Raw genomic sequence first — 13777 nt, 5'->3', positions numbered from 1 at the left:
GACCTGCAGCCCAGTTATTAACAGCTCTCCTATCGTAATCTGATTCTAGACCTGCAGCCCAGTTATTAACAGCTCTCCTATCGTAATCTGATTCTAGACCTGCAGCCCAGTTATTAACAGCTCTCCTATCTTAATTTGATTCCAGACCTGCAGCCCAGTTATTAACAGCTCTCCTATCGTAATCTGATTCCAGACCTGCAGCCCCTGCAGTTATTAACAGCTCTCCTATCGTAATCTGATTCCAGACCTGCAGCCCAGTTATTAACAGCTCTCCTATCTTAATCTGATTCCAGACCTGCAGCCCAGTTATTAACAGCTCTCCTATCGTAATCTGATTCCAGACCTGCAGCCCAGTTATTAACAGCTCTCCTATCGCTGATTCTCCTGCAGCCCAGTTATTAACAGCTCTCCTATCTCTGATTCCAGACCTGCAGCCCAGTTATTAACAGCTCTCCTATCTTAATCTGATTCTAGACCTGCAGCCCAGTTATTAACAGCTCTCCTATCGTAATCTGATTCTAGACCTGCAGCCCAGTTATTAACAGCTCTCCTATCGTAATCTGATTCTAGACCTGCAGCCCAGTTATTAACAGCTCTCCTATCGTAATCTGATTCCAGACCTGCAGCCCAGTTATTAACAGCTCTCCTATCTTAATCTGATTCTAGACCTGCAGCCCAGTTATTAACAGCTCTCCTATCGTAATCTGATTCTAGACCTGCAGCCCAGTTATTAACAGCTCTCCTATCGTAATCTGATTCCAGACCTGCAGCCCAGTTATTAACAGCTCTCCTATCTTAATCTGATTCTAGACCTGCAGCCCAGTTATTAACAGCTCTCCTATCGTAATCTGATTCCAGACCTGCAGCCCAGTTATTAACAGCTCTCCTATCGTAATCTGATTAGACCTGCAGCCCAGTTATTAACAGCTCTCCTATCGTAATCTGATTCCAGACCTGCAGCCCAGTTATTAACAGCTCTCCTATCTTAATCTGATTCCAGACCTGCAGCCCAGTTATTAACAGGCTAATTTCTTATCCACTTGATGGGTTCTTCTGAGATCTGACTTTTTTTTTGTTTGTTCATCAAAGAATGCAGATGAAAAAGTAGCCCCAGTTGATTGGCTGCCTATCTCTTCAGTTTGTTTAGGCTGAAACTGACACACGTATAGAGACATGTCTCTAGAGTAATACTGACTGGTTCGTCTGAGCTTTGTCGTCAAGATATAACCACAGTTTGTGTTAGTAGATCACTGAAGCGATGGCCAAAACTTGAGATTTGACTGTCTCACTAGCTAGGTTTCCATCCAATTGACGGCAGATTTTCATGCGAATATAGAATAATTCTGCATGAAAACAATATGCTATTTTCCCCCATCAGAGATGTTTCCATCAAATGTACTTGCTGGGAATGAAAGGCTGTGATGAGGTAGTACACGATAAAAATGACTTGAGGTTTAAAGGCTGTGATGACGTAGTACACGATAAAAATGACTGTTGTTGTTTAAAGGCTGTGATGACGTAGTACACGATAAAAATGACTGTTGTGGTTTAAAGGCTGTGATGACATAGTACACGATAAAAATGACTGTTGTGGTTTAAAGGCTGTGATGACATAGTACACGATAAAAATGACTGTTGTGGTTTAAAGGCTGTGATGACATAGTACACGATAAAAATGACTGTTGTTGTTTAAAGGCTGTGATGACGTAGTACACGATAAAAATGACTGTTGTGGTTTAAAGGCTGTGATGACGTAGTACACGATAAAAATGACTGTTGTGGTTTAAAGGCTGTGATGAGGTAGTACACGATAAAAATGACTGTTGTGGTTTAAAGGCTGTGATGAGGTAGTACACGATAAAAATGACTGTTGCGGTTTAAAGGCTGTGATGACGTAGTACACGATAAAAATGACTGTTGAGGTTTAAAGGCTGTGATGACGTAGTACACGATAAAAATGACTGTTGTGGTTTAAAGGCTGTGATGACGTAGTACACGATAAAAATGACTGTTGTGGTTTAAAGGCTGTGATGACGTAAAAATGTACAAAGGCTGTGATGACGATAAAAAAAATGACTGTTGTGGTTTAAAGGCTGTGATGACGTAGTACACGATAAAAATGACTGTTGTGGTTTAAAGGCTGTGATGACGTAGTACACGATAAAAATGACTGTTGTGGTTTAAAGGCTGTGATGACGTAGTACACAATAAAAATGACTTGTGGTTTAAAGGCTGTGATGACATAGTACACGATAAAAATGACTGTTGAGGTTTAAAGGCTGTGATGACGTAGTACACGATAAAAATGACTGTTGTGGTTTAAATTCCCCATGTACCGAGTAAAAAGTTAAATTGGTTTCCATCGCATCTTCAACTCTACCAATGGTTTCGTCACATAAAGTGTTGCATTATATAGCAGATGTGCCCACTCTGGTCTTGGTACCTGCGCTCTGGCCAACAGCTTGCAGACTCAGTGCAGGTAGGCAGACACAGTGCAGGAACACTGTGCAGGTAAGCAGACACAGTGCAGGTAGGCATATTCAGTGCAGGTAGGCAGACACAGTGCAGGTAGGCAGACACAGTGCAGGTAGGCAGACACAGTGCAGGAAGGCAGATTCAGTGCAGGTAGGCAGACACTGTGCAGGTAGGCAGACACAGTGCAGGTAGGCATACACAGTGCATTCAGTGCAGGTAGGCAGACACAGTGCAGGTAGGCAGACTCACAGGTAGGCAGACACAGTGCAGGCAGGCAGAAACAGTGCAGGCAGGCAGAAAGTGCAGTGCACAGTGCAGGCAGACAGAAACAGTGCAGGCAGGCAGAAACAGTGCAGGCAGGCAGACACAGTGCAGGCAGGCAGACACAGTGCAGGCAGACAGACACAGTGCAGGCAGGCAGAAGACACAGTGCAGGCAGGCAGAACACAGTGCAGGCAGGCAGACACAGTGCAGGCAGGCAGACACAGTGCAGGCAGGCAGACACAGTGCAGGCAGGCAGACACAGTGCAGGCAGGACAGACACAGTGCAGGTAGGCAGACACAGTGCAGGCAGGCAGACACAGTGCAGGCAGGCAGACACAGTGCAGGCAGACAGACACAGTGCAGGCAGGCAGACACAGTGCAGGCAGACAGACACAGTGCAGGCAGACTAGCCTACAAGATGAGATTATTATGGATGACATTGTTTTCATTTATCAAAATGGCCGCCAAGCACCGATCATCATGTCACCACAATGAGACCCTGGATATTCATTGGAAAGGAGCTCATCACTGCACTTTCACCCCCCTGGGAAGTTAATCATCACTTATTTAAATATGTAACCTAATAAACTGCACGGTTTCCTGAGTCGTAGTGGGACGACCACACAACAAATCATTATTTAATCTGTAGCCTAATAAACTGCACGGTTTCCTGAGTCGTAGTGGGACGACCACACAACAAATCATTATTTAATCTGTAGCCTAATAAACTGCACGGTTTCCTGGGTCATCACCACAATGGGACGACCACACAACAAATCATTATTTAATCTGTAGCCTAATAAACTGCACGGTTTCCTGAGTCATAGTGGGACGACCACACAACAAATCATTATTTAATCTGTAGCCTAATAAACTGCACGGTTTCCTGGGTCATAGTGGGACGACCACACAACAAATCATTATTTAATCTGTAGCCTAATAAACTGCACGGTTTCCTGAGTCGTAGTGGGACGACCACACAACAAATCATTATTTAATCTGTAGCCTAATAAACTGCACGGTTTCCTGGGTCATAGTGGGACGACCACACAACAAATCATTATTTAATCTGTAGCCTAATAAACTGCACGGTTTCCTGAGTGGGACGTAGTGGGTTTCCTGGGTCACGACCACACAACAAATCATTATTTAATCTGTAGCCTAATAAACTGCACGGTTTCCTGGGTCATAGTGGGACGACCACACAACAAATCATTATTTAATCTGTAGCCTAATAAACTGCACGGTTTCCTGAGTCGTAGTGGGACGACCACACAACAAATCATTATTTAATCTGTAGCCTAATAAACTCTACGGTTTCCTGGGTCATAGTGGGATGACCACACAACAAATCATTATTTAATCTGTAGCCTAATAAACTGCACGGTTTCCTGGGTCATAGTGGGACAAGTCAACTTCGTTAGGAGGGTCAGTATATGAATATATATTAATTATTATATATGAATATATATTAATTATTATATATGAATATTTATTAATTATTATATATGAATATTTATTAATTATTATATATGAATATGTATTATATATATATATATATATGAATATGTATTAATTATTATATATGAATATGTAATATATATATATATATATATGAATATTTATTAATTATTATATATGAATATTTATTAATTATTATATATGAATATACATATATATATATATAATCAATATTTATTCATTGTTATATATGAATATTTATGAATTATTATTACATATGAATATGTATGAAGTATTATTATTATTATTACATATTAATATTTATTAAGTATTATTATATATGAATATTTATTAATTATTATATATTAATATTTATAAATTATATATGCATATTTATTAGGTATTATATATTAATATTGATTAATTATTATATATTAATATTTATTAATTATTATATATTAATATTTAATGTCAATGTAAAATGCAAGTCATATCCCAACGAGATGCTTGAAACCTGCAGCACCTACATGGAAGGGCTTGAATATCCTCCCGCCGACCCCCAGATGAAGGCAGCCGGTGTAATGAGGGATTCATGTGAGAAGCTGCAGCAAGGAATTATCAGAGAAAGTAGACAATATGTCGTTAAAAGTGGCGGTGGTTTAATTGAGGCGATATCAAAACACTTTTGATTCTAATTCCTTTATTACCTCACAACCAAAGGGTGATGCATTAGCTTTCGTTACAGCATGGTAAGACTGTGATGTCATGTATGTGTGTGTACTTTGCAGGTGTGGGATTTTGCAGATAGGTGACCGTATCCTGTCTATAAACGGGATCCCTACAGAGGACAGCACCTTGGAAGAGACCAATCAGCTACTGAGAGACTCCAGCATCACCAGCAAGGTCTCGCTGGAGATAGAGTTTGATGTGGCAGGTACTGGACTCTACTGTACTCTACTGGGCTCTACTGTACTCTACAGGACTCTACTGTACTCTACTGGGCTCTACTGTACTCTACTGGGCTCTACAGGACTCTACTGTACTCTACTGTACTCTACTGGACTCTACTGTACTCTACTGGGCTCTACTGTACTCTACTGGACTCTTACAGGGCTCTACTGTACTCTACAGGACTCTACTGTACTCTACTGGGCTCTACTGTACTCTACAGGACTCTACTGTACTCTACTGGACTCTACTGTACTCGACTGGACTCTTACAGGGCTCTACTGTACTCTACTGGGCTCTACTGGGCTCTACTGTACTCTACTGTACTCTACTGGACTCTACTGGACTCTACTGGGCTCTACTGGGCTCTACTGTACTCTACTGGGCTCTACTGTACTCTACTGGGCTCTACTGTACTCTACTGGGCTCTACTGTACTCTACTGGACTCTTACAGGGCTCTACTGTACTCTACTGGGCTCTACTGTACTTTACTGGACTCTTACAGGGCTCTACTGTACTCTACTGGGCTCTACTGGGCTCTACTGTACTCTTACAGGACTCTACTGTACTCTACTGGGCTCTACTGGACTCTACAGGACTCTACTGTACTCTACTGGACTCTACTGTACTCTGGACTCTTACAGGGCTCTACTGTACTCTACTGGGCTCTACTGGGCTCTACTGGGCTCTACTGTACTCTACTGGACTCTACTGGACTCTACTGGGCTCTACTGGGCTCTACTGTACTCTACTGGGCTCTACTGTACTCTACTGGGCTCTACTGTACTCTACTGGGCTCTACTGTACTCTACTGGACTCTTACAGGGCTCTACTGTACTCTACTGGGCTCTACTGTACTTTACTGGACTCTACTGGGCTCTACTGTACTCTACTGGGCTCTACTGTACTCTACTGGGCTCTTACTGGACTCTACTGGGCTCTACTGGGCTCTACTGGACTCTTACAGGGCTCTACTGTACTCTACTGGGCTCTACTGTAGTCTACTGGGCTCTACTGTACTCTACTGGGCTCTACTGTACTCTACTGGGCTCTACTGGGCTCTACTGTACTCTACAGGACTCTACTGTACTCTACTGGGCTCTACTGTACTCTACTGGGCTCTACTGTACTCTACTGGGCTCTACTGGGCTCTACTGTACTCTACTGGACTCTACTGTACTCTACTGGGCTCTACTGTACTCTACTGGGCTCTACTGTACTCTACAGGACTCTACTGGACTCTACTGTACTCTACTGGGCGCTACTGTACTCTACTGGGCGCTACTGTACTCTACTGGGCTCTACAGGACTCTACTGGACTCTTACAGGGCTCTACTGTACTCTACTGGGCTCTACTGTACTCTACTGCACTCTACTGTACTCTACTGGGCTCTATTGTACTCTACTGTACTCTACTGGGCTCTACTGTACTCTACAGGACTCTACTGTACTCTACTGGGCTGTACTCTACTGTACTCTACTGTGCTCTACTTGACTCTGCAGGACTCTACTGTACTCTATTGTGCTCTACTGTACTCTACTCTACTGTTCTCTACTTGACTCTACTGTACTCTAATGTACTCTACAGGACTCAACTGTACTCTACATGACTATATTGTGCTCTGCACTACTGTACTCTACTGTACTCTACTCTACTGTACTCTACTGTACTCTACTTTACTGTACTCTACTCTACTGTACTCTACTCTACTGTACTCTACTCTACTGTACTCTACTGTACTCTACTTTACTGTACTCTACTCTACTCTACTGTACTCTACTGTACTCTACTCTACTGTACTCTACTGTACTCTACAGGACTCAACTGTACTCTACATGGCTATATTGTGCTCTGCACTACTCTACTGTTCTCTACTGTACTCTACTCTACTGTTCTCTACAGGACTCTACTGTACTCTACTGTACTCTACTCTACTGTACTCTACTGTACTCTACTTTACTGTACTCTACTCTACTGTACTCTACTCGACTGTACTCTACTCTACTGTACTCTACTGTACTCTACTCTACTGTTCTCTACAGGACTCTACTGTACTCTACTCTACTGTACTCTACTGTACTCTACTGTACTGTTCTCTACTGGACTCTACTGTACTCTACTCTACTGTACTCTACTGTACTGTTCTCTACTCTACTCTACTGTACTCTACAGGACTCTACTGTACTCTACTAGTACTCTACTGTACTCTACTCTACTGTACTCTACTGTACTCTACAGGACTCAACTGTACTCTACATGACTATATTGTGCTCTGTACTCTACTGTTCTCTACTGTACTCTACTCTACTGTTCTCTGGACTCTACTGTACTCTACTGTACTCTACTCTACTGTACTCTACTGTACTCTACTTTACTGTACTCTACTCTACTGTACTCTACTGTACTCTACTCTACTGTACTCTACTGTACTCTACTCTACTGTTCTCTACACAGGACTACTGTACTCTAGGACTCTACTGTACTCTACTCTACTGTACTCTACTGTACTCTACTGTACTGTTCTCTACTTGACTCTACTGTACTCTACTCTACTGTACTCTACTGTACTGTTCTCTACTCTACTCTACTGTACTCTACTGTACTCTACAGGACTCAACTGTACTCTACATGGCTATATTGTGCTCTGCACTACTCTACTGTACTCTACTGTACTCTACTCTACTGTTCTCTACAGGACTCTACTGTACTCTACTCTACTGTACTCTACTGTACTCTACTGTACTGTTCTCTACTTGACTCTACTGTACTCTACTCTACTGTACTCTACTGTACTGTTCTCTACTCTACTCTACTGTTCTCTACTGTTCTCTACAGGACTCTACTGTACTCTACTGTACTCTACTGTACTCTACTGTTCTCTACAGGACTCTACTGTACTCTACTGTTCTCTACAGGACTCTACTGTACTCTACTTGACTCTACTGTACTGGACTAGACTGGATGTTTAGTGAAAGTGGCTTATTGAACCTTGTTAGCTTTATAAGTAACCTTGAATGAGAGTTGAAGACGTACATTATCATCAATAGCAAAGCCTTTAGCTCAGCGGGTTAATTTGACTGATGTGGTATTGAAACACAGTCATGCATGAACACCCTCCCCGTCCGTAGTGAAGCCTGCTGGTGGGGCCGTTCCAACAAGGGGTTTCATCACCACATCTCAGACACCCTCCCCGTCCGTAGTGAAGCCTGCTGGTGGGGCCGTTCCAACAAGGGGTTTCATCACCACATCTCAGACACCCTCCCCGTCCGTAGTGAAGCCTGCTGGTGGGGCCGTTCCAACAAGGGGTTTCATCACCACATCTCAGACACCCTCCCCGTCCGTAGTGAAGCCTGCTGGTGGGGCCGTTCCAACAAGGGGTTTCATCACCACATCTCAGACACCCTCCCCGTCCGTAGTGAAGCCTGCTGGTGGGGCCGTTCCAACAAGGGGTTTCATCACACATCTCAGACACCCTCCCCGTCCGTAGTGAAGCCTGCTGGTGGGGCCGTTCCAACAAGGGGTTTCATCACCACATCTCAGACACCCTCCCCGTCCGTAGTGAAGCCTGCTGGTGGGGCCGTTCCAACAAGGGGTTTCATCATCACATCTCAGACACCCTCCCCGTCCGTAGTGAAGCCTGCTGCTGGGGCCGTTCCAACAAGGGGTTTCATCACCACATCTCAGACACCCTCCCCGTCCGTAGTGAAGCCTGCTGGTGGGGCCGTTCCAACAAGGGGTTTCATCACCACATCTCAGACAGACCATGATGTCCTCACAGCATCTTCCACGCTGGGTTTATCTGTGATGTGCTTATGGTTCACTCTGAACCAAAACACCCTTACTCCCCGAGACAGACCATAATGACTTTGACATCGGGCCGTTGCTACGGGGACAGGCTTTAAATGTTCTTTATTCTGGTTATCAGAACCAATGTACCTTTTGATTTCTGGTCCAAAATGTCCCCCCATTAGAAACCATTATACTGAAGAGCTGCAGAGCAGGGATCCTTCTGCATCTAATGGTTTGTTTGGGGTCTCTACTGGCTGATAGCTAGAAGAGGCTTGTTGCAGGTCTAGTCATTAGCAGACATAGCTGTTTAGAGCCTCGGAAATGGCTAGTCATTTAATTCAACATTTCTAGATGCAGGGAGAGAGGGAGGGAGACAGAGGGAGAGAGAGAGAGACAGAGAGAGAGACAGAGAGGGAGACAGAGAGGGAGACAGAGAGAGGAGAGGGAGGGAGGGACAGAGAGAGGGAGACAGAGGGAGAACCAGAGAGACAGAGAGAGAGAGAGACAGAGAGGGAGACAGAGAGGGAGACAGAGAGAGGGGAGTTTGAGGGAGGGACAGAGAGAGGCTTGACAGAGAGAGAGATACAGAGAGGGAGACAGAGAGAGCTAGTCATTTAATTCAACATTTCTAGAGCAGGGAGAGAGAGAGAGGGGAGACAGAGAGCGAGACACAGAGAGAGAGAGAGAGAGAGAGGGGAGGGAGATACAGAGAGAGAGAGACAGAGCAAGAGAGGGAGAGAGATACAGAGAGAGAGAGAGACAGGAGAGGGAGGGACAGGGAGGGAGGGAGATACAGAGAGAGAGAGACAGAGCAAGAGAGGGAGAGAGATACAGAGAGAGAGAGACAGAGAGAGAGAGAGAGAGGGAGGGAGGAGAGACAGAGAGAGGGAGAGACAGAGAGGGAGGGAGGGAGTTTATGTCCTTCTGCTCCCAGGAAGAGACGAGTGTTCATGAATTATGTAGAGATGATTGTAACAGAATCAGCCTTAATGTCTAATAGCTACACAATCTCTTTCTGCAGCTCCAGATTCACTTGGTCTGTGTGACTGAGGTCACTGTGTGTCCTGGTCTCTGTTAGTGAGTCTGTGTTACTGAGGTCACTGTGTGTCCTGGTCTCTGTTAGTGAGTCTGTGTTACTGGTAGCTGGTGAAGAACAGGACACAGTAAAAGTACATTTTGTTCTCTTTGTTGCTCTGTCTTTCGAGGGCATGTGGTCTTATGGATTTTGTCTGAGAACTTTTTTTCTTAAGGATTTGGTCTCTGTGTGTCTGTGCATCTGGTGAAGTGTGTTCTAACATCTCTCTCTCTCTCTCTCTCTCTCTCTCTGTGTCTCTCTCTCTCTCTCTCTCTCTCTCTCTCTCTCTCTCTCTCTGTGTCTCTCTCTCTCTCTCTCTCTCTCTCTCTGTGTCTCTCTCTCTCTCTGTCTCTGTCTCTCTCTCTCTCTGTCTCTCTCTCTCTCTCTCTGTCTCTCTCTCTCTCTCTCTCTCTCTCTCTCTCTCTCTCTCTCTCTCTGTCTCTCTCTCTCTCTCTCTCTCTCTCTCTCTCTCTCTGTCTCTCTCTCTCTCTCTCTCTCTCTCTCTCTCTGTCTCTCTCTCTCTCTCTCTCTCTCTGTCTCTCTCTCTCTCTCTCTGTCTCTCTCTCTGTCTCTCTCTCTCTCTCTCTCTCTCTCTCTCTCTCTCTCTCTCTGTGTCTCTCTCTCTCTCTCTCTCTTTCTCTCTTCTCTCTCTGTCTCTCTCTCTCTCTCCCTGTCCCCCCCTACAGAGTCAGTCATCCCTAGCAGTGGCACCTTCCATGTGAAGCTACCAAAGAAGCCTGGGGTGGAACTGGGGATCACTATCAGCTGTGAGTCTCTCTAGTCTACCTTTTCACATTATCTCCCAATCACTACTGTACTCTATACATACACACACACACACACACACACACACACACACACACACACACACACACACACACACACACACACACACACAGACACACACACAGACAGACAGACAGACAGACAGACAGACAGACAGACAGACAGACAGACAGACAGACAGACAGACAGACAGACAGACAGACAGACAGACAGACAGACAGACAGACAGACAGACAGACAGACACAGACAGACAGACAGACAGACAGACAGACAGACACAGACATTGACAGACAGACAGACAGACCTCGCCGGGTGGTGGATAACTAACACAGTAAAGATCAGAGATGTGTGAATTTGTCGGCTCGGAAACTTGGAAGCTATGAAACACTCAAATCTGAGACTTAGATATTAGGATTTAGCACCTGATCCACGTCTACTTCAGTAGAGTGGGGAGTCAATGGTTTATAAAGAATGTAGGATTAAGATATTCTTGGATCCTATTCAAATATGTGGAAAGTAGGTGAGCCAGAGTGAGGGGGAGAGAGAGAAGGAGAGATAAACAGACTGAGAGAGGAGGAGAGATAAACAGACTGAGAGAAGAGGAGGAGAGATAAACAGACAGAGAGGAGGAGGAGAGATAAACAGACTGAGAGAAGAGGAGGAGAGATAAACAGACAGAGAGGAGGAGAGATAAACAGACTGAGAGAAGAGGAGGAGAGATAAACAGACTGAGAGGAGGAGAGAAACGGACTGAGAGAAGAGATAAACAGACTGAGAGGAGGAGAGAAACAGACTGAGAGAAGAGATAAACAGACTGAGAGGAGGAGAGAAACAGACTGAGAGAAGAGGAGGAGAGATAAACAGACTGAGAGGAGGAGAGAAACAGACTGAGAGAAGAGATAAACAGACTGAGAGGAGGAGAGAAACAGACTGAGAGGAGAGATAAACAGGAGGAGAGGAGGAGATGGAAAAAGAGTGCAGGTCTGACATAACACTACTCTTAGAAGAGGACTGGCCACCCCACATAGCCTGGTTCCTCTCTAGGTTTCTTCCTAGGTTTTGGCCTTTCTAGGGAGTTTTTCCTAGCCACCGTGCTTCTACACCTGCATTGCTTGCTGTTTGGTGTTTTAGGCTGGGTTTCTGTACAGCACTTTGAGATATCAGCTGATGTATGAAGGGCTTTATAAATAAATTTGATTTGATTTGATTCTTATAGTTAGAGAGATAGTCTGACACAACACTACTCTTATAGTCAGAGAGATAGTCTGACACAACACTACTCTTATAGTCAGAGAGATAGTCTGACACAACACTACTCTTATAGTCAGAGAGATAGTCTGACACAACACTACTCTTATAGTCAGAGAGATAGTCTGACACAACACTACTCTTATAGTCAGAGAGATAGTCTGACACAACACTACTCTTATAGTCAGAGAGATAGTCTGACACAACACTACTCTTATAGTCAGAGAGATAGTCTGACACAACACTACTCTTATAGTCAGAGAGATAGTCCAGGTTTTATGTAACTCTGCCGTTTTAGTTCCTTTGAGGTTTTAATTGGGAGTCTCTCAGCATCACAGACACAGAGAGAGAGACAGAGAGAGAGAGAGAGAGAGAGAGAGAGAGAGAGAGAGAGAGAGACAGAGAGAGACAGAGAGAGAGAGAGAGAGAGAGAGAGAGAGAGAGACAGAGAGAGAGAGAGAGACAGAGAGAGAGAGAGAGAGAGAGAGAGAGAGAGAGAGACAGAGAGAGAGACAGAGAGAGAGAGAGAGAGAGAGACAGAGAGAGAGACAGAGAGAGAGAGAGAGAGACAGAGAGAGAGACAGAGAGAGACAGAGAGAGAGAGAGAGAGAGAGAGAGACAAAAACATACGACATCATAAAATCCATGTACACAAACAACAAGTGTGCGGTTAAAATTGGCAAAAAACACACAAATTTCTTCACACAGGGTCGTGGGGTTAGACAGGGATGCAGCTTAAGCCCCACCCTCTTCAACATATATATCAACGAACTGGCGCGGGCACTAGAAAAGTCTGCAGCACCCGGCCTCACTCTACTAGAATCCGAAGTCAAATGTCTGCTGTTTGCTGATGATCTGGTACTTCTGTCACCAACCAAGGAGGGCCTACAGCAGCACCTAGATCTTATGCACAGATTCTGCCAGACCTGGGCTCTGACAGTAAATCTCAGTAAGACCAAAATAATGGTGTTCCAGAAAAGGTCCAGTCACCAGGACCACAAATACAAATTCCATCTAGACACTGTTGCCCTAGAGCACACAAAAAACTATACATACCTTGGCCTAAACATCAGCACCACAGGTAACTTCCACAAAGCTGTGAACGATCTGAGAGACAAGGCAAGAAGGGCATTCTATGCCATCTAAAGAAACATAAATTTCAACATACCAATTAGGATCTGGCTAAAAATACTTGAATCAGTCATAGAGCCCATTGCCCTTTATGGTTGTGAGGTCTGGGGTCCGCTCACCAACCAGGACTTCACAAAATGGGACAAACACCAAATTGAGTCTCTGCATGCAGAATTCTGCAAAAATATCCTCCGTGTACAACGTAGAACACCAAATAATGCAGGCAGAGCAGAATTAGGCCAATACCCACTAATTATCAAAATCCAGAAAATAGCTGTTAAATTCTATAACCACCTAAAAAGAAGCGATTCACAAACCTTCCACAACAAAGCCATCACCTACAGAGAGATGAACCTGGAGAAGAGTCCCCTAAGCAAGCTGGTCCTGGGGCTCTGTTCACAAACACACCCTACAGAGTCCCAGGACAGCAGCACAATTAGACCCAACCAAGTCATGAGAAAACAAAAAGATAACTACTTGACACATTGGAAAGAATTAATAAAAAAACAGAGCAAACTAGAATGCAATTTGGCCCTACACAGAGAGTACACAGTGGCAGAATACCTGACCACTGTGACTGACCCAAACTTAAGGAAA

The 13777-nt window shown here is 44.3% G+C and overlaps 1 protein-coding gene across 1 annotated transcript in view; it reads left to right on the top strand.

Annotated features, from left to right (window-relative positions):
• The window catches only part of LOC121845336 (glutamate receptor-interacting protein 1-like), a 248869-nt gene that overhangs the window by 179068 nt on the left and 56024 nt on the right, over positions 1-13777 (top strand). The window contains 2 exon segments of the mRNA XM_042316481.1: positions 4989-5134; positions 10701-10781. Of these exon segments, the coding sequence (XP_042172415.1) occupies positions 4989-5134; positions 10701-10781 (227 nt within the window).

This window comes from Oncorhynchus tshawytscha, unplaced genomic scaffold, assembly GCF_018296145.1.
Source record: "Oncorhynchus tshawytscha isolate Ot180627B unplaced genomic scaffold, Otsh_v2.0 Un_contig_4627_pilon_pilon, whole genome shotgun sequence".
NCBI lineage: Eukaryota > Metazoa > Chordata > Actinopteri > Salmoniformes > Salmonidae > Oncorhynchus > Oncorhynchus tshawytscha.
This window is presented reverse-complemented; position numbering and strand designations above follow the sequence as displayed.